At 43.1% G+C, this 24523-nt stretch overlaps 1 protein-coding gene and 1 long non-coding RNA gene across 3 annotated transcripts in view; both read left to right on the top strand.

The window, feature by feature from the left end:
* Positions 1 to 24523, top strand: part of PLA2G4A (phospholipase A2 group IVA) — a 705748-nt gene that overhangs the window by 56883 nt on the left and 624342 nt on the right. For both annotated transcript variants that reach the window (XR_013840026.1, XM_079981351.1), the window contains exons 6-17: positions 3363 to 3400; positions 5203 to 5332; positions 6387 to 6523; positions 7958 to 8180; positions 10332 to 10446; positions 11908 to 12045; positions 13093 to 13185; positions 15935 to 16003; positions 18463 to 18705; positions 21503 to 21687; positions 23550 to 23745; positions 24032 to 24189. Coding sequence is in view for 1 of the 2 variants with exons in the window: in XM_079981351.1 (XP_079837477.1) it covers positions 3363 to 3400; positions 5203 to 5332; positions 6387 to 6523; positions 7958 to 8180; positions 10332 to 10446; positions 11908 to 12045; positions 13093 to 13185; positions 15935 to 16003; positions 18463 to 18705; positions 21503 to 21687; positions 23550 to 23745; positions 24032 to 24189 (1725 nt within the window). In the remaining variant the exon portion in view is untranslated. The remainder of the gene's footprint in view (positions 1 to 3362; positions 3401 to 5202; positions 5333 to 6386; positions 6524 to 7957; positions 8181 to 10331; positions 10447 to 11907; positions 12046 to 13092; positions 13186 to 15934; positions 16004 to 18462; positions 18706 to 21502; positions 21688 to 23549; positions 23746 to 24031; positions 24190 to 24523) is intronic.
* The window catches only part of LOC307218961, a 61623-nt gene that overhangs the window by 29957 nt on the left and 7143 nt on the right, over positions 1 to 24523 (top strand). The window lies entirely within an intron of this gene.

The following is a 24523-nucleotide window of genomic DNA, read 5'->3' as shown; positions in this document are numbered from 1 at the left end:
GAAGTCCATAAGCTTCAAAATAAAACTTTTCAGTAGGATTAACAGCAGCCTACTGTAAAATGAAACAAATGCAAAATACAAGTTAAAAGACAGCAGTAGAACCCAAAACATATAAATACATTGATTCAATGAGTGTATAGAAGCAGTTCTTTTATATAATGTATCCCATGTAGCCATGTCAACAGTGATATCCTTTTTTAATCATGGTGGAATTTAGTATGATGTGAAGGATGCTATAAAGCAGGGCCCTTTCAAACAACAGTAACTTGGCTTACAAGGCTGTTGTGATTTACTTGTATAATGAGACAACGTTATTAACTGTGCTGATCATAGGAAAAGGGCATGATGTGCATTTAAAAAATGATTAAAACTAGATCCTTATTGCTGTTGGATTAGCTTGGTAATGCTTTCTCAGGAGAGAAAAAGCTTGGGGAAATGGCAAGCCAATTGCAACACTTTTTATACTATTAGTAATATTACCATTTTCCTTGGTGTAGACTTTATTTCCCACCCATCTGGCTGGGTTTCCCCAGTCACTCTGGGCGGCTTCCAACAATATATATATATATATATATATATATATATATATATATAACATTAAAACATCAGTCATTAAAAACTTCAGTCATTAAAAATTTCTTTGACAACTGATGGGAGGGTGTTCCATAGGGCAGGTGCCACTACCAAGAAGGCCCTCTGCCTGGTTCCCTGTAATCTCACTTCTCGCAGGGAGGGAACCGCCAGAAGGCCCTCGGAGCAGGACCTCAGTGTTCGGGCTGAATGATGTGGGTGGAGACGCTCCCTCAGGTATACTGGGCCGAGGCCATTTACGGCTTTAAAGGTCAGCACCAACACTTTGAATTGTGGTCGGAAACGTACTGGGAGCCAGTGAAGATCCTTTATATATATAGTCCCGGCGGCCACTTCCAGTCAACAGTCTGGCTGCCACATTTTGGATTAGTTGTAGTTTCCAAGTCATCTTCAATGGTAGTCCCACATAGAAAGCATTGTAGTAGTCCAAGCGGGAGATAACTAGAGCGTGCACCACTCCTGCGAGACAGTCTGCGGGCAGGTAGGGTCTCAGCCGGTGTATCAGACGGAGCTGGTAGGCAGCTGCTCTGGACATAGAATTGACCTGCGCCTCCTTGAACAGCTGTGAGTCCAAAATGGCTCCCAGGCTGAGCATCTGGTCCTTCAGGGGCACAATTGCCCCATTCAGGACCAGGGAGACCCCCATGCCCGCCCGCCCCCTGTTTCCCCAAAACAGTACTTCTGTCTTGTCAGGATTCAACCTCAATCTGTTAGCCGCCATCCTAATAAGCACCACTGAGAAGGTTGATATGGGGGAAGGCACGCTTCTAAAATGTCTGTGGAAGAGAGAAGGGCAATATTTATTTTTATGACCAGCACCATCAATATATATGGTGCTTTCAGGAGCTGGGCAGACCAGAAGAAGAAAAAAGACTTTATCCATGCCACCCAGGGAGAAACAATTGACCTGGAGCCAGGCTGCTTATTTGGCTCACAACTTGGCAAAGAGAGCTGGAGGGGAATCTAGGTTAAGCACACAGGAAGGGAGGAGCTGTCGGCTGGGTTTTCGTTTGTGGTTTGCCTCTAATTATGTCTCCTTAGTGCTAAATATTTTTAAGGAGTTGGGAGCAGATGGAGCTGGGGAAGATTATCCACAAAGGGAAGAGGGCTGTGGATGGAGTCGGTCCAAGACACTTGGCTGCCCGAGGTGGAAGAAGTCAACCTTTTCTTCTGTAAACTGCCTTGGGGGTGTCTTGTTTAAAGGCACCAAACAAGCAAATGGCCCAACAAGAGCAGAGAAGGTGGTGCTGTATTTACAGTATCAATCAATCAATCAGTTTATTACAGTCATAGACCAGCAGTCAGAAAATAGAATATTAAGTGGATAAAAAACAAAATTGATAATTAAAACAGATAAAAACTAAAAACAAAGAAAAAACATTCAGTTACTATTTACTATGGATACAGTGGTGTCTTGGTTCTCAAACGCCTTGGTACTCAAACAACTTGCAACCCAAACACTGCAAACCCAGAAGTAAGTGTTCCGGTTTGCAAACTTTTTTCAGGAGCCAAATGTGCTCCATTTTGAGTGCCACACTTCCGTTTTGAGTGTTACGCTGAGGTCTGTCTGTTTTTGCGGTTTGTTTTGCGTTTCTGTTTTTGCGGCTGTTTTTGTTTTGTTTTTGCGACTGTGTGGAACCCAGTTCAGCTACTGGTGGATTGATTGTGTGACTGCAGTACACTGTTTATTGCTTTCATTTTATGGATCAATGTTAGATAGTAAAATTAATGTTAAATTGCTGTTTTAGGGTTTGTTTTTAAAAGTCTGGAATGGATTAATCCATTTTGCATTACTTCTATGAGAAAGCGCACCTTGGTTTTGGAACACTTTGGTTTTGGAACGGACTTCCGGAACGGATTAAGTTTGAGAACCAAGGTACCACTGTATAGTGAAAGTAAGGTGAATTGTAGAAGTTAAAGGGGGTATTTTGCAGCAGCTTAGGATTAAAGCACTGTCCTGAAAGTTGGAAGGCCACTACACCAGGTGATGGTTTCAGGAACAGGTGACAGGAAAGTTCAGCCGCACAAAGCCACTAGGGCAGGAAAGATGAAGAGCATTAGGGAGTTCAGCATGACATGCACTGCCACCTCTTTTCTCTGGCCACTCCTGCATTGTCGTAATAATAATAATAATAATAATAATAATAATAATAATAATAATAATTTATTCTTTATACCCCTCTCATCTGCCGGGGTTTATACTAATACTAATAACATGACAAAACATCAAAACATCAGATACTAATAACATGACAAAACATCAAACCTTAAAAACTTCCCTAAACAGGGCTGCCTTCAGATGCCTTCTAAAAGTCGGATAGTTGTTTATTTCCTTGGCATCTGATGGGAGGGCGTTCCACAGGGCAGGCGCCACCACCGAGAAGGCCTTCTGCCTGGTTCCCTGTAACCTCACTTCTCACAGTGAGGGAACCACCAGAAGGCTCTCGGAGCTGGACCAGGCTGAACGATGGGGGTGAAGTAACCTACAAGCTTTGGTCTGTTTCTTTAAACTTGCTGGAATTCTCTGTCTAGCCACTGTGAGAAACAGGATGGACCTTTGGGTCTGATCCTATGAGGGTTTTATTTTTAATCTTATTTAGTAGCCCTCTTAAGTTCTGTACTTTCTAAAAGTTTCTGTCATTCCATAGCTTAATTAATTGCATTGTTGAGTAAACTACGGTACATTTTTTTGTTGTTATCATTTAACTGCAAAGAAAGACCATGATCTTTCCCCACAAGAATCTAATCCTATTGTAACTTGCCTTGTTTAGGTCATTACTGTTACTTTGGAGGTATCTCTTGAAGTTTGGTAAGTCATCTTGATACAATAAAAACAGAAATTTAGAGATTTCAGAAGCAGTGTGGTTTTGAGAGTAGGTTTTGGTTGTTGTTGCTTTGCTATGTTTTGTAAATTTAAGTGTGAAGCTGTAAAATTAACTGTGTAGAGCTAACTGTTAGAATAACTTAGCATTGAAAATATCAGGTAGGAAGTTTGTATTATCCAGCAAGCCCCATTAATCTTCAGAGGAGGTATTTAATTATCCCACTTATTTAAACTGATGGGATTCAAATGTACCATACTAGAGTCTAAGCAATATTTGCAATATTCTAAAAATGTTGCCAATTTTGGGTACATAAAACTAGAAAGCCTGGAAATCTGCTGGACTATATAGCCTTTCTGCAGAACACAAAATATGACATCTAACGTACAGTTCAAGATTAAAGGGCAAATGTCCAGTTTTCATGGCGGTTGCTGTTTTTTCTTCTTCTAAAACACAGAGGGAACAATTAAACACAGTTAAATATGCTTGGCCCATTGATTTTAATAGGATTAAAGATGGTGAACTGTCTTTGTGTTGAGAAAATAAAGTCTAAATGAAGTCTCTTGGTGGTCGCAGAGTAGAGTATCAGCAACTATCAGCCACTCCCATATAAAAATTTACAATAGCACTGACATATAATTGCCATTAGTTATCATTTTATGTATGCAACAACATGTCTGTTCCACATTACAAGTGTCATTACAACCCTGCCAATGATGTTCACTGTTTACAGTGTTTTTTAAAAAAATAAATTAAGAATTTACTCCGATCTTTAAAAAAACCTTGATCTTCCTGGTTTCTGATCTTCCCCGCCAGTTTTGCCAACTCTGTGTATTCCATCAGTTTCATCTGCTATTCTTCTTTTATTGGTACAGTGGTGCCTCGCAAGACGAAATTAATTCGTTCCGCAAGTTTTTTCTTCTTGCGAGTTTTTCGTCTTGCGAAGCACGGTTTCCCATAGGAATGCATTGAAAATCAATCAATGCGTTCCTATGGAGACCGTTCGGGGACAGAGGGGAAGCGCCACACGCCTTCCCCTCTGTCCCCGGACCTGTTTTAAAGCAAGGGAAGGGGCAGCGGGGAGAATCGCTTCTCCCCGTTGCCGCCCCTTGGTTCAAAAGGGGTCCGGGGACAGAGGGGAAGGCGCGCACGCCTTCCCCGCTGTCCCCGGAGCTTGCGGGGCAAGCTTCGTATGCGAAGCAAGCCCATAGGGAGATGCGTCTTGCGAAGCGGCTAAGAAAACGAAAAACTCCTTCGTCTAGCGAGTTTTTCGTCTTCCGAGGCGTTCATCTGGCGGGGCACCACTGTACTTCTCTTTCTTTCCTTCTCTGGGCTAGTAGCATTCTCACTGCTGTTGTTGCATACATAAAAAGTATTTTATCCTCTTTTGGTAACTCTTCACCTATTATACCTCACAAAAGGGCTTCTGGTTTCTTAAGAAATGTATTCTTAAACATTTTCTTTAATTCATTATATATCATTTCCCAGAAAACCTTTACTTGTATACATGTCCACCGCATATGATAAAAAAAAAATTGAACTTGTTTTATACATTTTTTGCAATTTTACTTGGTGTTAAACAGGCATAGGCAAACTCCAGCCCTCCAGATGTTTGGGACTACAATTCCCATCATCCCTAGCTAACAGGACCAGTGGTCAGGGATGATGGGAATTGTAGTCCCAAACATATGGAGGACTGGAGTTTGCTGATGCCTGGTATTAAATATCATCGGTACATCATTTTCATATAATTTCATGCTGTAAAACTTCTCTGTTTTATGCCCGGCAGCTCATCAACAGACCTCCGTTTCAGCATGGCACTGTGTGATGAGGAAAAGGCGTTCCGAGAGCAGCGGAAAACTAAAGTAATGCACCATCTGAACAATTTTCTGGGGACAGACCTCACCTCTACCCGTGATGTAAGTTTCGAAGGCTCATATCAGTAGCTAAGATGGCTGTTGCTGTCAGAAACTCAGTAGTGAGTTTTTAAAATGCAAATACTCATAAAACAACAAAGTCCCGCAAGGAAGTTACTGAACAGGTGTGTCTGTAGTCCAGACTGTTAAAATACCAGCAGCATATCTGGTGCTGAGCATATTTACTCAGTTGTTAATGCTTGACTTTGAGATTTATTCTCTGTTCCTGCTATCTATAGTCCTGCAGTTTCTTGTTTCAAAGTTTAACACACTCATTTTCTAGCCTCTGCTGGCAAAATCTGGATGCTAGGATTTGTTTTCTGGAAGTTGTCGCATGTTTGGGACTTTATTTTAATCTTAATTTTAAACAATTAGACCAGTCTCTCTCTCCCTACCCCTGTCATTTTTATTTTTTCTTTAGACTTAGGAGAGTGGGAATCTTAGTTTAGATGGTATGATATCTCATGTAGCATCAGATTCTTTTGTATAAACCTGAAAAAGTGACTGTGGACCACCAAAAAGGGCAGAATGACTGTGGGAGTTGAGGAGAAACCAGTATCTAAATAGGATCAGATTGTTCAGCTAAGTCAGAAGCAAAACTGTTGCCAGAGGTGTACCAGTCGAATAATATTGGCAGCTTGTTTTAATTCTAAGGTAAAGGTAAAGGGAACCCTGACCTTTAGGTCCAGTCATGACCAACTCAGGGGTTGCGGCGCTCATCTCGCTTTATTGGCAGAGGGAGCTGGCGTACAGCTTCCGGGTCATGTGGCCAGCATGACTAAGCCGCTTCTGGTGAACCAGAGCAGCGCACAGAAACACCATTTGCCTTCCCGCCGGAGCGGTACCTATTTATCTACTTGCACTTTGACATGCTTTCGAACTGCTAGGTTGGCAGGAGCAGGGACTGAGCAACGGGAGTAAGACATAATATTTCAGTGTTATGTTGTAAATAAAATTTCCAATAAAAATTCATTAAAAAAAAGAATTCAGTAGACGGATAAACTAAGCCACACACAGTGAATATTTAACAATCCGTCTTTATTGTATGCTTATCCAGGTACCGGTGATTGCAATATTGGGATCTGGTGGTGGATTCCGTGCCACAGTGGGGTTTGCTGGGGTGATGAAAGCACTGTATGAATCTGGAATTCTGGACTGTGCAACATATATCGCTGGCTTATCTGGATCCACATGGTATGCTTCCCCACCGAACTGTCCTCATCTCAACTTTCTCATATAATAATAACTTCCTTCAAATCTCATTATTTCTAGATGTAGGTCAATGCATGAAAAGTTGAAATGGTTTTGAATAGGAACATCCTGAGTTCCTTATCTGCTGATCCTGTTAACCAGGTTGCAGGAATGGAAACCAATGCAGAAGCAAATCCCTTTTCAGTTAATAGTTGATGGATCATCTGGCTTGTGCCTCTAGGCCAGTGATGGCCAAACGTGGCCCTCCAGCTGTTTTGGGACTACAGTTCCCATCATTGGTGACCACTCGTCCTGTTAGCTAGGGATGATGGGAGTTGTAGTCCAAAAACAGCTGGAGGGCCACGTTTGGCCCTCACTGCTCTAGACTCTTCTGGTGCTTTGATTCTGTGATTTTAAAATGCTTTCTGAATGAATGAAATTGAAAAAAGGGACCCCTGGATGATTAAGTCCAATTAAAGGTGACTATGGGGTTGCGGCGGTCATCTTGCTTTTCAGGCCAATGGAGCCAGTGTTTGCCCACAGACAGCTTTCCAAGTCATGTGACCAGCAGGACTAAACTGCTACTGGTGCATGAGGGAGTCACAATGAGTGCCAGAGTGCATGGAAACGCCATTTACTTTCCCACTGCAGTGGTACCTATTTTTCTACTTGCCCTGGTGTGCTTTCAAACTGCTAGGTTGGCAGGAGCTGGGACAGAGCAACGGGAGCTCCCCCCTTTGCATGGATTCAAACTGCCGACCTTCTGATCGGCAAGCCCAAGAGGTTCAGTGGTTTATGCCACAACACCAGCGGCGTCCCTACATGAATGAAATATTGCAATGTAGGAAATTTTGTACAGTGGTGCCTCGCAAGACGAAATTAATCCGTTCCGCGTGTCTCTTCGTCTAGCGGTTTTTTCGTCTTGCGAAGCAAGCCCATTGACAGCTTAGCGGATTAGCGCTATTAGAGCTATTAGTGGCTTTTAGCAGCTTTTAGCGGCTTATCGGCTTAGCGGATAAGCAGATAAGCGGCTTAGTGGCTTAGAAAAAGGGGGGGGGGGAGGAAAAAAACCCCCGCAGGAACTTGCAATACATTTTCATCTTGCGAAGCAAGCCCATAGGAAATTTGTTTTGCGAAGCACCTCCAAAACGGAAAACCCTTTCGTCTAGCGGGTTTTCCGTCTTGCGAGGCATTTGTCTTGCGGGGCACCACTGTAATTGCATCTTCAGATGAAACTGAACCCCCCCCCCCCAATAAGTTTGCTCCTGATTCATGTATTTTACAGTATATTGTTTCTCTTGCCATCTTAAATCATCCAGAGGGTGGAGTTAAGGGATCATTATTTTTACCTTGGTACTGAAACATCTTCAGCTGCTGCTGGAAATGATTTTAGATGTTCTGCACAGTAACTCTAAACTTGGTTGTGGCCATTTGCAGGTATATGTCAACCTTGTACTCTCACCCAGATTTCCCAGTAAAAGGACCAAAGGAAATAAATGAGGAGCTGAAGAATTGTGTCAGTCACAACCCATTAAAACTGCTCACTCCTCAGAAAGTAAAGCGATATATTGAAGCATTATGGAAAAAGAAGAGGTCTGGGCAGCCAGTTACATTTACAGATATCTTTGGAATGTTGATTGGAGAAACTCTCATCCAAAATGTAAGTTTGCAAATAAAACTTGGAGGCAGGCGCAGGTTTTACTGTAGCACGGTCAAAAATCTTTTGGGCCGATCAATTTACTTTTTGCTTTGCAAATCAGTATATCTATCTGTGGTTTGGTATGTGTGATGTCAAGTTTTGTATTATGAGCTTATTTCTCTCTCAAACCTTCAAAAGAATTCACAAAGTCCACATATTTATTTATCGAGACTCTCCCAGTGTTTTATGCCATATAATAATGTTACAGTTGATGAACAATTTGTGTAACTTCAATGTCCATTGAGGCAGTGTCTGCTGCTCAAGCCCACAAGTATGTCATAAAATTCTATTCTGCTGCAGTTCTAAAACAACATTTGTTTATGATGCAAACATTTATGTGGAGATGGAAAAAGGTGTCCCAACAGCTCAAGTCTGCTTTGTGCAAAATATTTTCACTCTTTGACACTGCTGAAATATTTTAAAATTTACCTTGGTCTTGAAGTTTTGTTTATGGAATGTTTTATGATGATCTGGTGTATAATTGGTGCTTTAATGCGCTCTACGTGGGGCTACCTTTGAAGGTGACCCAGAAACTGCAATTAATCCAGAATGCGGCAGCTAGACTGGTGACTGGGAGTGGCCGCCGGGACCACATAACACTGGTCCTGAGAGATCTGCATTTCCAAGCACAATTCAGAGTGTTGGTGCTGACCTTTAAAGCCCTAAATGGCCTCGGTCCTGTATACCTGAAGTAGCATCTCCACCCCCATTGTTCAGCCCTGACACTGAGGTCCAGCACCAAGGGTCTTCTGGCGGTTCCCTCATTGCGAGAAGTGAGGTTACAGGGAACCAGACAGAGGGCCTTCTCGGTAGTGGCGCCTGCCCCGTGGAACGCCCACCCTTCAGATGTGAAGGAAATAAGCAGCTATCTTCTTTTTAAAAGACATCTGAAGGCAGCCCTATTTAGGGAAGTTTTTAATATTTAATGCTGTATTGTTTTTAACACTTGATTGGAAGCCGCCCATAGTGGCTGGGGAAACTCAGCCAGATGGGTGGGGTATAAATAATAAATTATTATTATAAATTATTATTTAATGCAGATATAGGATACCTGTGGCCTTCTAGATGACGTTCAGCTCCAATTTCCATCATTCTCAAGTAGCCACTGGTTTTAGTTGCCATCATTCTTAATCCAGTAACATCTGGAGGTCCACAGGTTCTCCATTCCTGTTTTAATTACTGTCTTGTTGTTTTAATTAATTAAAACGTTAATTAAAATGAGCACTAGCAATTAATCAGCACAATAGTTAATTAAAAAGCCAATTGAAAGTATCTATTTCCTGTTGGACTGAATTGCACATATGCTGTTTTGTAGTTTTATTACTGCTTTAATCTTTGTATATTGTTCAATAATTGATTCTGGGCAAGGCTTTTGAGAATAGGGTGGGCTTGCTTGGCTTATTATTAATCAAATCTCTGTAGCGCTCTTCATCTGAAGATCACAGGGTGGTTTGCAATCTAAAAACAGAAAAAATCATACCACAGTAACAAACAAAAACAATCTCTACCCAAGTGTAGAAGGCACTATCGTTTGCCTGGGGGAAGAGGAATTTTTTGCATGGCACTATGTAATGAAGGTGCAAGGTGGGCCTCTTGGGACAAGCAGGGAGCCACCACAGAAAAGGCCCATTCTTGTGGCGCCACCATCCAGAACTTTTGTGGAGAAGGCACACAAAGAAGGGACTTAGATGATGACTACAGTGTCCCTATTGGTTCATATGGGATGGGGCGGTTTTTGAGGTATTGCAGTCCTGAGCCATTAAAGATTTTATAGGTCTTAAACCACCACTTTGAGTTGGGCTCGGAAACTAATTGGCAGACAGTGTAATTGAGCCAGGATTGACGTTATATGCTTAGCAACCTGGTCGCTGAATTCTGCAATGGCTGAAGTTTCCAAATCATCTTCAGAGGCAGCTCGACGTACAATGCATTGCACTAATCTAACTTAAGAGGATGGGGTATAAATAATAAATTATTATTATTATTATTAGTTTTCTGTGAGTAGTTCTGTTGTTTTTTGCCTTCTTGAACGATTTCACAAAAGCGACTAGATATTGGCTGGATTGCTAACTCTATTCTTTAAATTATTTCTGCTCTCTTTTTTCCCTCTAGAGAATGAACAACACTTTGTCTGATATGAAAGAGAAAATCAACAAAGCGCAGTCTGCTTTGCCACTCTTTACATGCCTCCACGTTAAACCTGATGTATCAGAACTGATGTTTGCAGGTAGTCAAATCACATCATTATATATATATGTGTACCTGAATATTGGGCAGATAGAAGGATCAAAACAGCCTTATTTAAACCCCTTCAACTTGATTATTTGCTTCTGCATGTGTCATTTGGCATATCTGATTTAAGCACGTCTGTGACATTGGCTACTTTTGCCTTCTGGCCCCTCTCATTTTTTTGCCACTGTCCCTGCCAAATCCTGGCATGCGTCTCCCAAAGTTGCCCATCAAGAAGGTTCCCTTCCCCTAAACTTAAATAATCCTCTCTGTCCCACTTAGACTAAAAGGTGTGTTTGGAAGAGAAATAATTAGTTCTCCTTTCATGAGCTGATTTGTGAATTCTTAGGATTAATCTTGCATTCCTTCTTGGTAATTTTACTATTCTGTTTAAAAGAACGTTGCTTAGAAAAGCAATGGATAAAGGTATTCGCCAGCTGAGAAGAGTTTTCACAATTTTGGTTGAGTTCCCATTATCCATAATATTTTTATTCCAAGTTTGCGCTGATCGCACCTACGACTGCTCGTAATTATGATGACTCAGACATAATTTAGACCTATTTCTGGAAAGCTGTTGTGAAATTTCAGAGTTTAAAATGGAAACACATGAACTGTATAGGCTGGAACAAAACAGAGTCTACCGTGGCACCTGTTGCAGCAATGGGTTTTGTGGGGACTTGTTCACAGACCTATTTTCACCTATTAATCTGTAAATATCTCCCCTCCCGCCCCAATTTCACTGTCACTCTGTGTAGGTGTCATGTATAATTTGCTGAAGGGCATACCATAATAACACAGTAAAGTTCCTGGAAGAACGCAGAAAAAGATGAAAAGGGAGATGTAGGGAGGTACAAAATGAGCTGAGGAAAATAGCAGTGTCTGCTTGCCATAGTGCAAGCAAGAATCTGGCTGAATATAGAGGGTGGCATGTAGTTCGAAAGCATGCCAGTGCAAGTAGATAAATAGGTACCACTGCGGCGGGAAGGTAAACAGCGCTTCCGTGCGCTGTGGCTTCAGTCATGGTGTCCCCTTGCGCCAGAAATGGTTTAGTCCTGCTGGCCACATGACCCAGAAAGCTGTCTGTGGACAAATGCCGGCTCCCTCGGCCTGAAGCGATAGTCACCTTTGACTTAACCGTCCAGGGGGCTTTTACCTCCCCCCTCTTTTTTTCACTTTACCACATGGGCTAGTAGTTGTTGGCATATATGCAGTTTGGCAAGGAAAGACAGCAGATGGAAGTCAAGATTTTGTTGAGCGTTGAGAATCTTTTGCACACCTCTTCTGTTCCTGTGCTGTATTAAAGCTCTTCTTCTTCTTCTTCTTCTTCTTCTTCTTCTTCTTCTTCTTCTTCTTCTTCTTCTTCTCCTCTTCTTCTTCTTCTTCTTCTTCTTCTTCTTCTTCTTCTTCTTCTTCTGTTGCTGTGTGTTAACCAGTGCCCTTTTTATATTTTTCTTTACAGATTGGGTGGAATTCAGTCCCTATGAAATCGGGATGGCTAAATATGGTACCTTTATGACTCCTAATTTGTTCGGCAGCAAATTTTTTATGGGAACGGTAGTGGATAAATATAAAGAAAACCCTTTGCATTTCTTAATGGGTAAGTAATTGAGTGGATATGTGAGCATTGCCAGAAAGTGAACAATACCTAAGCATCTACTAATATCTTAACAACAACAACAACAACAGGAGGGGGGGGCAGGAGGCGGGCAGGTGGTGGTTATTATGATGGCAGCTAACAGATTGAGGTTAAATTCTGACATGACAGAAGTATTGTTTTGGGGGGACAGGGGGTGGGCGGGTGTGGGGGACTCCCAGGTCCTGAATGGGGCAACTATGCCCCTGAAGGACCAGGTGTGCAGCCTGGGAGTCATTTTGGACTGACAGCTGTCCATGGAGGTGCAGGTCAATTCTGTGTCCAGGGCAGCTGTCTACCAGCTCCGTCTGGTACACAGGCTGAGACCCTGACTGCCCACAGAATGTCTCGCCAGAGTGGTGTATGCTCTGGTTATCTTTTGCTTGGATTGCTGCAATGTGCTTTGAAGGTGACCCGGAAACTACAGCTAATCCAGAATGTGGCAGCTAGACTGGTGACTGGAAGTGGTCGCCGGGACTATATAACACCAGTCCTAAAGGATCTTCACTGAATCCAAGTACGTTTCTGAGCACAATTCAAAGTGTTGGTGCTGACCTTTGAAGCCCTAAATGGCCTCGGCCCAGTATACCTGAAGGAGCGTCTCCACCCCCATTGTTCAGCCCGGACACTGAGGTCCAGCGCCAAGGGCCTTCTGGCGCTTCTCTCGCTGCGAGAAGCCAAGTTGCAGGGAACCAGGCAGTTTAGGGCCTTCTCTGTAGTGGCACCGCCCTGTGGAAGGCCCTCCCACCAGGTGTCAAAGAGAGGAAGAACTACCAGACTTTTAGAAGATATCTGAAGGCAGCCCTGTTTAGGGAAGCTTTTAATGATTAATAGATTATTGTATTTTAATATTCTGTTGAAAGCCGCCCAGAGTGGCTGGGGAAACCCAGCCAGATGGGCGGGGTATAAATATATTATTATTATTATTATTATTATTATTATTATTATTATCATTATTATTATTATTACTATTATTACAACAACAACATTGTTATATTTCATTTTTTTCAGGTGTCTGGGGAAGTGCATTTGCTATATTATTCAACAGAGTCCTTGGAGTTTCTAATTCTCAAAATAAAGGGCCTACAATGGAAGAAGAACTAGGTGATGTTACAAAAATAAATTTACAAAGACATTAAACAATAGGCCCAGGACAGCACCCCATTTGCGTGTTCAGACCCAGAAACCTCCCCCCTAAATAAATTCACACGTGACTCAAATTTTGGTTTTGGTTTTTTGGCAGAATTTAGGCCACAACTTTATTGATTACAGAAAGTGACTGGTTGCATAGGCTTTGATTCGACTAGCTCCCTGCCATGCAGGTAGCGCTGACCCAGGGTTCCAGCATAGGTCAGCCAAGGGTGAACACCTGGATAAGCAGAAAGCCGGGAACAGACTAACTCCGCCACCCAAATGTCCCCCTGGACTCAGGCATGGGCACAACCCCCTCTCAGGGGTTGACCAAACCATCAAGTCCCTGGTTTCCTTTAACGGAATACCCTTCACATAGAGACGTCAAGAGCGTTCTCCCATCCCTATCACCTGAGCCAAAGCCTATCTGCAAACTTACAAGTTGTGACGATTTGCTACGCGGCAGGTGAAACCCAAATGGCAACAGCCAATCAGCCAAGTGGGCGAAATTCCTGCCATGCCCGTGTCCCAACAACAGACGACACGCGACGGCATAGCAAGGTCAAGTGCAAAGCCCTAAAAGTAGGGAGAGGTGGGTGGGTGTTCCGAATGCACACGCCGAAAGAGGAAGCTCTGGGTCATGTGCATGGGCATAAATAGGTCCCTTGAACCGTTTGGACTGCGTCCCATTGGCCAGATTGCACCCAGCTATGAGGGACCTACCATTCGGGTGTTGTGGCTGACCAATTGTACCCACCCACAACACAGGGTGTCGGTTTCCAGGTCTCTCTTTAAGGGAGGAACCAATTTGTCACTTTTTTCCAGGATGACCTGGGACCATTCATGAGCACTCTTTTGGTTTGGTCAATCAACCAGCTACAAATCCACCTCACGTTACCTCATTCAGCCCACATTTTACTAACTTCTCTGCCATAATATCATGGGGGACTTTGTCAGAAGCCATACTGAAATCAATATTCACTAAATCCATAACATTCCCCTGATCTTCCAAGTTTGTAACTCTGTCATCTCCCTTAAATGTCTGTTGCTTTTTCTTTAGGTATTAGCTTTTAGAATGGCTTGAGTAGTGTGAGTAACTGTGAAGCTGGGAAGATTACATGAAAATATGTAAATCTGTAATTGATGCTGATCTACACAGATGTAAATTGCATGAGGGTGTGACTCTCATAAAAGTCATTGTAATCAAATATACTTGTAAGGAACCTACCTGGGCTTTTTTTGGTGCAGATCTAATTGAGTTAAACATTCTTTTGTCAGTTAAAAGAACCATTTAATTTTAAGCCTAGCGAGTCTGAGACTGTTTCATAAGGATCTTTTGAGATAATGTAGGAAGAGTTTCTGAGACAAGCTGAGATTTTTCCAGGGTCAGTAAAAAGCAACGATCTGTTTCAGACATTCGTTCTTGGTTTCAGAATGAATGTTTTTGGAGCTGGGAATGAGAGTCAGGGCCACACATGCCTTACTTAACTCCTCCCCTCTTTAATTCCTCCAGTCTGGTTTGTTTTAAACCACAGTTTCCAGTTGCATACAAAATGAGAAACCCTGGCTTAATGTCTTTTAACCTGGCTTAATATCCAAGTTATCAGATGCCAGTATAAATACACTATTTCATCTTTATCAAAGGGAAAGACCCAAACCAGAAGCAGAGTTTAGGAAGCACTTCCCTCTGCTGATGCTTTTTGAGCTTGGTCCTTTTGTTACCTCAGCAAGGTGGTTGCTTTCCATGGCTAGCTTCTCTGTTACCAAGGTGAGATACAGACATTTCTTGTTTCGTGGTTCACATTGTGTAGGTTGCTTCTCCTATCAGCAACCCCCATGGAAGGGAGAAGGACTGATAGGACGCGGCCTACTCACATGTGAAGATGCTTTTATTTGTTACAGAGGGTAATGTGGGAGCCAGACATGGGGCAGTGGTTTTGTGGCAGGAACCACAACACCAAGGTAATGTAGAAACTCGACCTTGATGTGGTTCTGAGAGGCAGGTTTGAAGAGTTCAGCAATAGGGTGAAGTCAAGAAGAGGTTGAGAGGGAAGTCTTTGCCTACTAGCACTTTGTAAGAGCTCTTTTTATGGCTCATAGTATGATATTTTGGCAGCATATGCTTCAAGAAGTGCTTGTCTCCTTGATATTCCAATTTCCTTGTTGTCAACTATGCAGCCTTTTGAGTAAAGGGGAGGGTAACTAAATGCCCCCCTCACCCTGGAAGCATGCAAAGCAAGGAAATCCTAAACCACCATGTTGTATTTGTATTAGTCTGGAAAGTCAAAATGTTGTGCATTAGGCTGGCAACTGTCATATAATGCAAGTTAGCCGTGTTTCTCTGCTCAAGTTTAAATTTGTGTTCTTCTCTGCTTATATGTTTTGAATTTGGTAGTGTGGGAAGAAAAACGGAGGCCTCGTCAGTTGGTCAGGGGAAAAAAAGTAGTTTTGAAACATATTAATCTCTTGTTTAACTTCCTTCAAAAGACAGTGCTCTGTATTGTAGTTTTAACCCTAGAGATCTCCAAGTGTCCTTTAGCTTGGTGATCTGCTGGTTTTATGGATGTGGAAAATCCTTTTTTCATAAAGTTAGCTTCAGATCGTTTATAGTTTTATTCCAGCGTTACTCTCTCCTTCCAAGAACTTGTGCAGCTCCTTTGATTGCCATTTTACCAACCCAGCCATTTAAGGTACCAAAATCTTCCTTTGTTTATTTCCACAGAAAATATCAGGATGCGGCACCTAGTGAGCAACGATTCAGACAGCGATGATGAGTCACAGGGACCAAAAGGTAAGAAAAGTCACCAGACGTGACACTTCATACAACTATTTTTATTGGTGTGTCCCAATAAAGCAAGACATAATGAAAAGGAGAAAATTCAGGTAGTATTTAGGACCCAAGAAAGGAATAGTTGGCTTTTTGATGAACCGTTTCCTGGTGCTTCATAAAGTTAGGTAAGGTGGAGGTGGTTGGGTGGTGTGTGTGTGTTAAGATGAAATGTGAGACCTTTTTTGGTAGCAGAGCACAGTGGCACCTTGGTTCTCAAACTTACCGTATTTTTCGCCCTATAGGACGCACCGGCCCATAGGACGCACCTAGTTTTGGAGGGAGGAAATAAAGAAAAGAAATTATTTTCCCCCCCCAGGCGCAGGGCTGGGGTGGGGGAAGCCCAAGCTTCCCCCGACCGCAGCCCACAGAACAGGTAGCTCTCCGCAAGCCTTGGGAGACCGTCGCGACTTCCCGCCGGGCTCCCACTGCTTGCGGATATCTGCCTGAAGCCCAAACCAGGTCAGGGAACAGCGGGAAGGCGCGCTGCTTCTCCCCGCCGCCAGCCTCCAAACCAGGTTGGGGAACCGAAGCCCGGAGTGCAGCGTGCCCCAGGCTTCGAGATGCAGGCTGCTATCCGCAAGCATAAGGAGCCCGACGGGAACTCCCGCGGGCTCCCAAGGCTTGCTGAAAGCTTCCTGAAGCCTGGAGAGCGAGAGGGGTCGGTGCACACCGACCCCTCTCGCTCTCCAGGCTTCAGCGAAAGCCTGCATTCGCCCCATAGGACGCACATACATTTCCCCTTCATTTTTGGAGGGGGAAAAGTGCATCCTATAGGGCGAAAAATACGGCAATCCGTTCCGGAAGTCCATTCCAGAACCAAAGCGTTCCAGAACCAAGGCGCGCTTTCCCACAGAAAGTAATGCAAAACGGATTAATCCGTTCCGGACTTGTAAAAACAACCTCTGAAACATCAATTTAATATGAATTTTACTATCTAACGAGACCATTGTTCCGATCCATATAATGAAAGCAATAAACAATGTATTGCAGTCACACAGTTAGTCAATCAGTAGCTGAACTGGGTTCCACACAGCCACAAAAACAAAAGAAAAAGAGCCGCAAAAACGCAAAATAAATAGCAAAAACAGACAGACCTCAGCGTAACACTCAAAATGGAAATGTGGCACTCAAAACGGAAGTGTGGCAATCAATTCAGAAGCGTACCACTCAAAATGGAGCATGTTTGGCTTCCGAAAAAGCTCGCAAACTGGAACACTTCCGGGTTTGCAGTGTTTGGGTTCCAAGTTGGTTGAGTACCAAGGTGTTTGAGAACCAAGATACCACTGTACTGCTGATGGAGCTGTTCTTCTGTGGAGGAGACCTGAACTCTGCCCAATTTCCTGGGGTTTCAGGGATGCAGTAACTATTGACCAACCAAGGCTCTCCATGTTCCTAAGCCAGTCCATTGCCGTGTGATGCCTGGAGCTTGTGGAGCCAAAATAGGTCTCCTCGCTTTCCGTCTTGCAGAACTTTGGATGCAGCAGTGACTCCAACTAATTTTTGAAATAGTCGAAATAGTTGAAGTCACTTTGTGAATCACATGTTCTTGTTGACAAACCAGGCTGTGGTTCATCAGAAATGTCTGGGGTATTTATGAAACCTGGAATGAGAGTTCTCTTTACGGTCAAAGGAGAGCCCACCCTTCTGAACAATGTTGGGCAGGGACAGTATGGCTCTGAGTGTGTTATTCCTTCCAGGGGAATATTGAGATTTGCGTGTGCCTCTCTCAATTACATCAGTAACAAAAAAGCTCAGCTGGGCAGATATGATCTCCCTTTTGGCCAGACAGTTTCCCCTTCTACATTTCCACATTCAAATCAGTTCCATTTTCTCACATCTACTCTGGTCATGGAAGATTTTTCCTTATGGCATATCAGTAAAGTGAGGAAAAGGAGTCTTCCTTCCTTCCTTTTTTTAAAGATGGAAGCAGATTAATATGTTCTTTTTTTATTTGTTACACAAGAAAATCTTTAATAAAAACTTCTTTTTTTAAAAAAAAGTGGTACTTATTGCTAGAAGCCCTTTGGGTTTGTTTGTTTGTTTTATTGTTTGCTTGCTTTCTTGTTTGTTAAGGTATGTATTTGTATTTTGCTGCACCGAGGGGCTTTTCAGAGTGACTCACAATAGAAAATAATAAACATTAAACGCTTCCCTAAACAGGGCTGCCTTCAGATGTCTTCTAAAAGTCTGGTAGTTGTTCCTCTCTTTGCCATCTGGTGGGAGGGCCTTCCACAGGGAGGGCACCACTACCGAGAAGGCCCTCTGCCTGGTTCCCTGTAACTTGGCTTCTCACAGGGAGGGAACCGCAAGAAGAAGGGGTGGAGACACTCCTTCAGGTATACTGGACCGTTGCCTTCAAATCACTTTCCCAGAGTTTTCCCCATATGCTGAAGTTCTTTCTACTCCTACTCGGTCTACAGGCTCAGAAAACCCTGATGCTGAGAAAGAACGTGAACAGAGCAACCAGGAGAGCTGGGTTCAGCGGATGTTTATGGCTCTGGTGGGTGACAGCGCCCTTTTCACTACCCGGGAAGGACGTGCAGGCAAAGTACACAACTTCATGCTGGGCCTGAATCTCAATACTTGCTACCCGTATTCTCCTTTGGCCACCTACGGTGCTCAAGAATCTGTGGACGAGGATGAAATGGATACTGCTGTCGCAGGTTAAGTGCATACATTTTCATTTATTCTTCCTCTCTCATGAAAGAGTCTGAGTATGTGAACGGCAAATGTGAAACCTGGTGTGGGACTTGCTTCCCAATAGGTAAGGTAAAGGACCCCTGGACGGTTAAGCCCAGTCAGAGGTGACTATGGGGTTACAGCGCTCAGCTCACTTTCAGGCCAAAGGAGCCGGCAGACAGTTTTCTGGGTCATGTGGCCAGCAGGACTAAACTGCTTCTGGTGCAATGAAACACCGTAACAGAAACCAGAGTGCATGGAAATGCTGTTTACCTTCCCGCCACAGCGGTAGCTATTTATCTACTTGCAATGGTGTGATTTCGAACTGCTAGGTTGGCAGGAGCTGGGACAGAGCAATGGGAGCTCACCCTGTCGCGGGGATTCGAACCACCAGCCTTCTGATTGGCAAGCCCAAGAGGCTAAGTGGTTTAGACCACAGCACCACCCACGTCCCTGGAAAGGCCTTCTGCATGGGCTGGTAGGCAAGCCAATGTGTTTGGTGGAGGAGCAGCAGCATTCTGCTTTGCCATCCTGGCTGGCTGTCTATTCTGTGCTGCATGCAGAGATAGGGAGCCACTTTCTCATCTCATACCGTGGATGCAACAAGGTGAATTTCCTCTGTGTGTGTTTGGGTGTGTGTGCAAGAGAGAGATTGGTGTTTTGGGCCATGTCTCCACTCACCAACAGAATGCAACCCTGAACACTTTTTCTGTGGGAATGCAGCCCTTTGGATGGAGATATTCCCCACCCTGGTCTAGGGATGTAATTCTCACTTCAGCTAGCTCAACTCCCAAGCAACCCCCTGTAATTGGAGAAAGAGTGCCTGACTTTTCTATCAATAGCTATTATCCATTGTAAATACAGTGGTACCTCACGTTACATACGCTTCAGGTTACAGACTCCGCTAACCCAGAAATAGAACCTCAGGTTAAGAACTTTGTTTCAGGTTGAGAACAGAAATCATGCTCCAGCGGCGCGGCAGCAGCAGGAGACCCCATTAGCTAATTAAATACTTAACCCGAGGTACCACTGTAAATGGAGCCAGTGTGGTGTAGTGGTTAAGAGCAGTAGTCTCGTAATCTGGTGAACCGGGTTTGCTTCCCTGCTCCTCCACATGCAGCTGCTGGGTGACTTTGGGCAAGTCACACTTCTCTGAAGTCTCTCAGCCTCACACACCTCACAGAGTGTTTGTTGTGGGGGAGGAAGGGAAAGGAGATTGTTAGGCGCTTTGAGACTCCGTAGGGTAGTGATAAAGCGGGATATCAAATCCAAACTCTTCACAGGGAATATGCCTAATTGAGACATGAGAGAGTGGTCACTGCTTCTGAGCTCCGCAAAATAGTCAAAAAATATTGCTCTCTTTTAAATGGTTAGGAGTCCATTTTCAGTGCATATACTAACTGCCCTGAGGTCACTGGAAATAGAACTAGACATTCTGTGGCACAGTGTTTACCAGTTTTCACCGCTAAGACTTACCACATTAAGATAATTGAAGTCTGAATGGGGAACGAAGCCATTTAGGTGCATAACTTAGGAAGCTTGTAGTCATGGATCTCCATATTACATCATTCATGCTCAGAGCCACATCACTGCAGAGTATCTCAAAATAACAACAATTATGCCTTGTTTTAAAAGTCATTAGGTAAGATGGAATTTCCCTCCATCGTGCAATTGTGCTCAGATTTTGCAATAGTGCAACCTTTTATATCTCTGTTCAGTGGGACATTCGCCCAAGTGAGCCTAAACATTCAAATAACTCAGGAACATGCAGAAAAGCACATGCTTCTCTTAAGTGGCTGTCTCATCATTTCCATCTGTGCTTTGCTAAATATTTTTTTAACTTATTATAGATGTTTATAACTATCTAATCCTAATATTTGAAGAAAGAGTAAAAGTGGACATCCATCTTAAACAGTAGAATGCTGAAAAATAGTAGGGAAAATATACTGGATGGCAGCTTTAGGCTTTGAGTAGATCTTTACACAATTTTCTAGCTACGCACATGAGGTAAGTATGTGTTTTTGGGTGGCCTGTTGATTGTGGCCTGGTTTCGAAGATCTTTCAAGGCTCTGTAAACCTATTAGAAATGAAAACGTGATGGTCTGTTTCAGACAATTACCCAAAGCTTCATAAACCATATTTGGCTGGATAATTCCCCCATAGAGGGTTTTACAATTTTTGCTTAGCATTAGATAATAGCTCATACCATGCATTTAATATAATTAAATTATTTTAAATTAGCATTTCAAATATTTTGACATGTGAGATATAGATATAGATGAGAATTCTGTTTTGAGATTGGAAGAAATTTAAAGACTATTTGAATAAATGTTGTAATATTAAAGATATGTAATCACTTGAAAGAACTAATTAGGCCTAGGATTAAATTAGGATTAAATAAATAATAAAGAAAATGTACAATAAGAAAAGTCAGGAAATTTGATCATGACCGGAATATTGTTATATGAAATAATGATATTGGAAACTGCTACATTTAATTACAAGGAAATTCAGATGGAAGAGATTAGAGGAAGTCAAGTAATATGTTTATGAAGATGGATCTTAATTAACTAAGTTTTAGTGTCTGTGGTAGTATATGGGATGTGGAAAGTATTTTATGTTCTTTACTTTTTCTTTTTCTTTTATTATCGTTTATTCTCTTTTTTGTTATGTTATGCTTTTGTATGAAAATTAATAAACATTATTGTGAAAATAATAATAATAATTCTGTTTTGAATTGTGTTTGTCAACAAATGGCATCGTTTGTCTCATTCTGCCCAGATCCTGATGAGTTTGACAGGATAATGGAGCCATTGGATGTAAAGAGCAAAAAGATTCACATTGTGGATAGTGGGCTTACATTTAATCTGCCATACCCAATTATCTTAAGACCACAACGAGGGGTTGACCTTATCATCTCATTTGATTTTTCGGCACGTCCCAGTGATTCTAGCCCTCCTTTCAAGGTGAGAAATCCAGGATATTGCAATTCATGCAGAGGAAGTGCTAAATAAGAATTATTTTTTTCCTTACACAAATGATGATAGGTTGTTTTACATGAAGTTCATGTGCAAATGGAACAACTTCTGCTCACCCAATGGAATTTTCTCTCCCTCTGCTCCCCCTCCCACCTTGTGCCCCCCACAACTGCACACACCCAAATATGCTCTACAGCATGGGTAGGCAAACTAAGGCCCGGGGGCTGAATCCGACCCAATCGCCTTCTAAATCTTGGTCCAGGAATCAGTGAGTTTTAACATGAGTAGAATGTGTCCTTTTATTTCAAATGCATCTCTGGGTTATTTGTGGGGCCTGCCTGGTGTTTTTACACGAGTAGAATGTGTGCTTTTATTTAAAATGCATCTCTGGGTTATTTGTGGGGCATAGGAATTCGTTCATTCCCCCCACCCCCCCAAAAAAAATATAGTCTGGCCCTCCACAAGAACTGAGGGACAGTGGACCGGCCCCCTGCTGAAAAAGTTTGCTGACCCCTGCTCTACAGATTAGGGAGGAGTTGAGGGAGGAGCAGTCCTGTTGCACAATCAGGTCATCCCCCCCCCCCCTTGTGCAAAGACATACAGAATCATAGATTTGTAGAGTTGGACGGGACCACAAGGGTCATCTAGTCCAACCCCCTGCAATGCCGAAACCTTTTGCCCAATCAGGGGCTTGAACCCACGAACCTGAGATTGAGAATCTCATGCTCTACCATTATCCTTGAACTCAACCCAATATGTGAACATGGAACTGCCATTTTTGGTGTCAGTTCAACAACACCATGAGTCTGCCAGGCAAACATGGGAACTGGTCCATTATCTGCTGCCAGCATGCTTACATGGTATTCTTGTATAAATATAAATGGCAACTCTAAATTTGTGTGCATTTGATGCATGCAGAACCATGCATGCATGTGTCATGCTTGGCACTGGAAGGGAGCAGAACAGACTGAAGGAGCGTCTCCACCGCCATCATTCTGCCCGGATGCTGAGGTCTAGTGCCGAGGGCCTTCTGGCGGTTCCCTCACTGCAAGAAGCAAAGCTACAGGGAACCAGGCAGAGGGCCTTCTCGGTAGTGGCACCCGCCCTGTGGAACGCCCTCCCATCAGATGTCAAAGAGATAAATAACTACCTGACATTTAGAAAACATCTGAAGGCAGCCCTGTTCAGGGAAGTTTTTAATGTGTGACATTTTGATGTATTTTTAATCTTTGTTGAAAGCCGTCCAGAGTGGCTGGGGAAACCCAGCCAGACAGGCGGGGTACAAATAATAAATTATTATTAATATAATAATGCACACTCCGCCGATGCGCAGTGACCTGGAACATAAAGGTAAAGGTAAAGGTACCCCTGCCCGTACGGGCCAGTCTTGACAGACTCTGGGGTTGTGCGCCCATCTCACTTAAGAGGCCAGGGGCCAGCGCTGTCCGGAGACACTTCCGGGTCACGTGGCCAGCGTGACATCGCTGCTCTGGCGAGCCAGAGCCGCACACGGAAACGCCGTTTACCTTCCCGCTGGTAAGCGGTCCCTATTTATCTACTTGCACCCGGAGGTGCTTTCGAACTGCTAGGTTGGCAGGCGCTGGGACCGAGCAGCGGGAGCGCACCCCGCCGCAGGGATTCGAACCGCCGACCTTTCGATCGGCAAGTCCTAGGCGCTGAGGCTTTAACCCACAGCGCCACCTGCGTCCCTTACCCTCCACCTAAATGGAGGTTTGCCTGTATTCTCTTTCCATTATTTATAACTAAGGTGTCCACATATAATGTCATTTCTGCCTGTCCCAGCCTTCCTTTTCTCATTGCTTCTTTTTTTGTTTTTTGCTTTCTTCTAGGAAATTTTACTTGCTGAAAAATGGGCGAAAATGAACAACCTTCCTTTCCCCAAAATAGACCCAAATGTTTTCGATCGCGAAGGTTTAAAGGAGTGCTACGTCTTCAAACCCAAGAATCCTTCTTCTGACATAGACTGCCCAACAATTATCCACTTTGTTTTAGCCAATATAAATTTTAGAGATTACAAAGCACCAGGTCAGTAGGCTAAAACGACAACACAAAATTAATCCTTTGTTATCTAAAGATACGGTTATAGTACAGTTTAATCTTTCTCTCTGTGTGTCTTTTCTCTTAATTATGTGCATGGTTTTTTCCTCACCTCTTCATCATCATCAACAACATCATTATTTCTCATTTTCCCCAGACTGGGACTCAAGGTGGCTTACTAACTTACTTTTACTGAATAAATATTATACTGTGGTATATCAACTGAACACTTTGCCCTTTAAAATGCCTACTTTCGTTGTGGTCTACTTAACAGGTGTTCCAAGGGAAACTCAAGAAGAGAAAGATTTTGCTGAGTTTGATATTTTTGATGATCCTGATACACCGTTCTCCACCTTCAACTTCCAGTACCCAAATGAGGCCTTCTGCAGACTGCACGATCTAATGGAGTTTAATACCCTGAACAACTTAAATGTATGTTTAATGCACAACTTGCTTTAATTCAAAGATGCTTCGGTTGCTTTGTGGAAGTGAAGTGGTGGTTCTTAATGACTTTTCCACCCTCTGCGTTCAGATTTTTACGGGTGTGGTGCCACAACCCCCTGATTTCTGTTTATTCTTAAGAGGGCTGCTTATCACTTTCAAGAGCTGTTTTTTTATTATTACAGTGGTACCTTGGGTTAAGTACTTAATTTGTTCCGGTGGTCAGTTTTTAACCTGAGGTACCACTTTAGCTAATGGGGCCTCCCGCTGCTGCCGTGCCACTGGAGCACAATTTCTGTTCTCATCCTGAAGCAAAGTTCTTAAC

The sequence above is a fragment of the Podarcis cretensis genome (assembly GCF_951804945.1).
Source record: "Podarcis cretensis genome assembly, chromosome: 6".
Taxonomy (NCBI): domain Eukaryota; kingdom Metazoa; phylum Chordata; class Lepidosauria; order Squamata; family Lacertidae; genus Podarcis; species Podarcis cretensis.
This window is presented reverse-complemented; position numbering and strand designations above follow the sequence as displayed.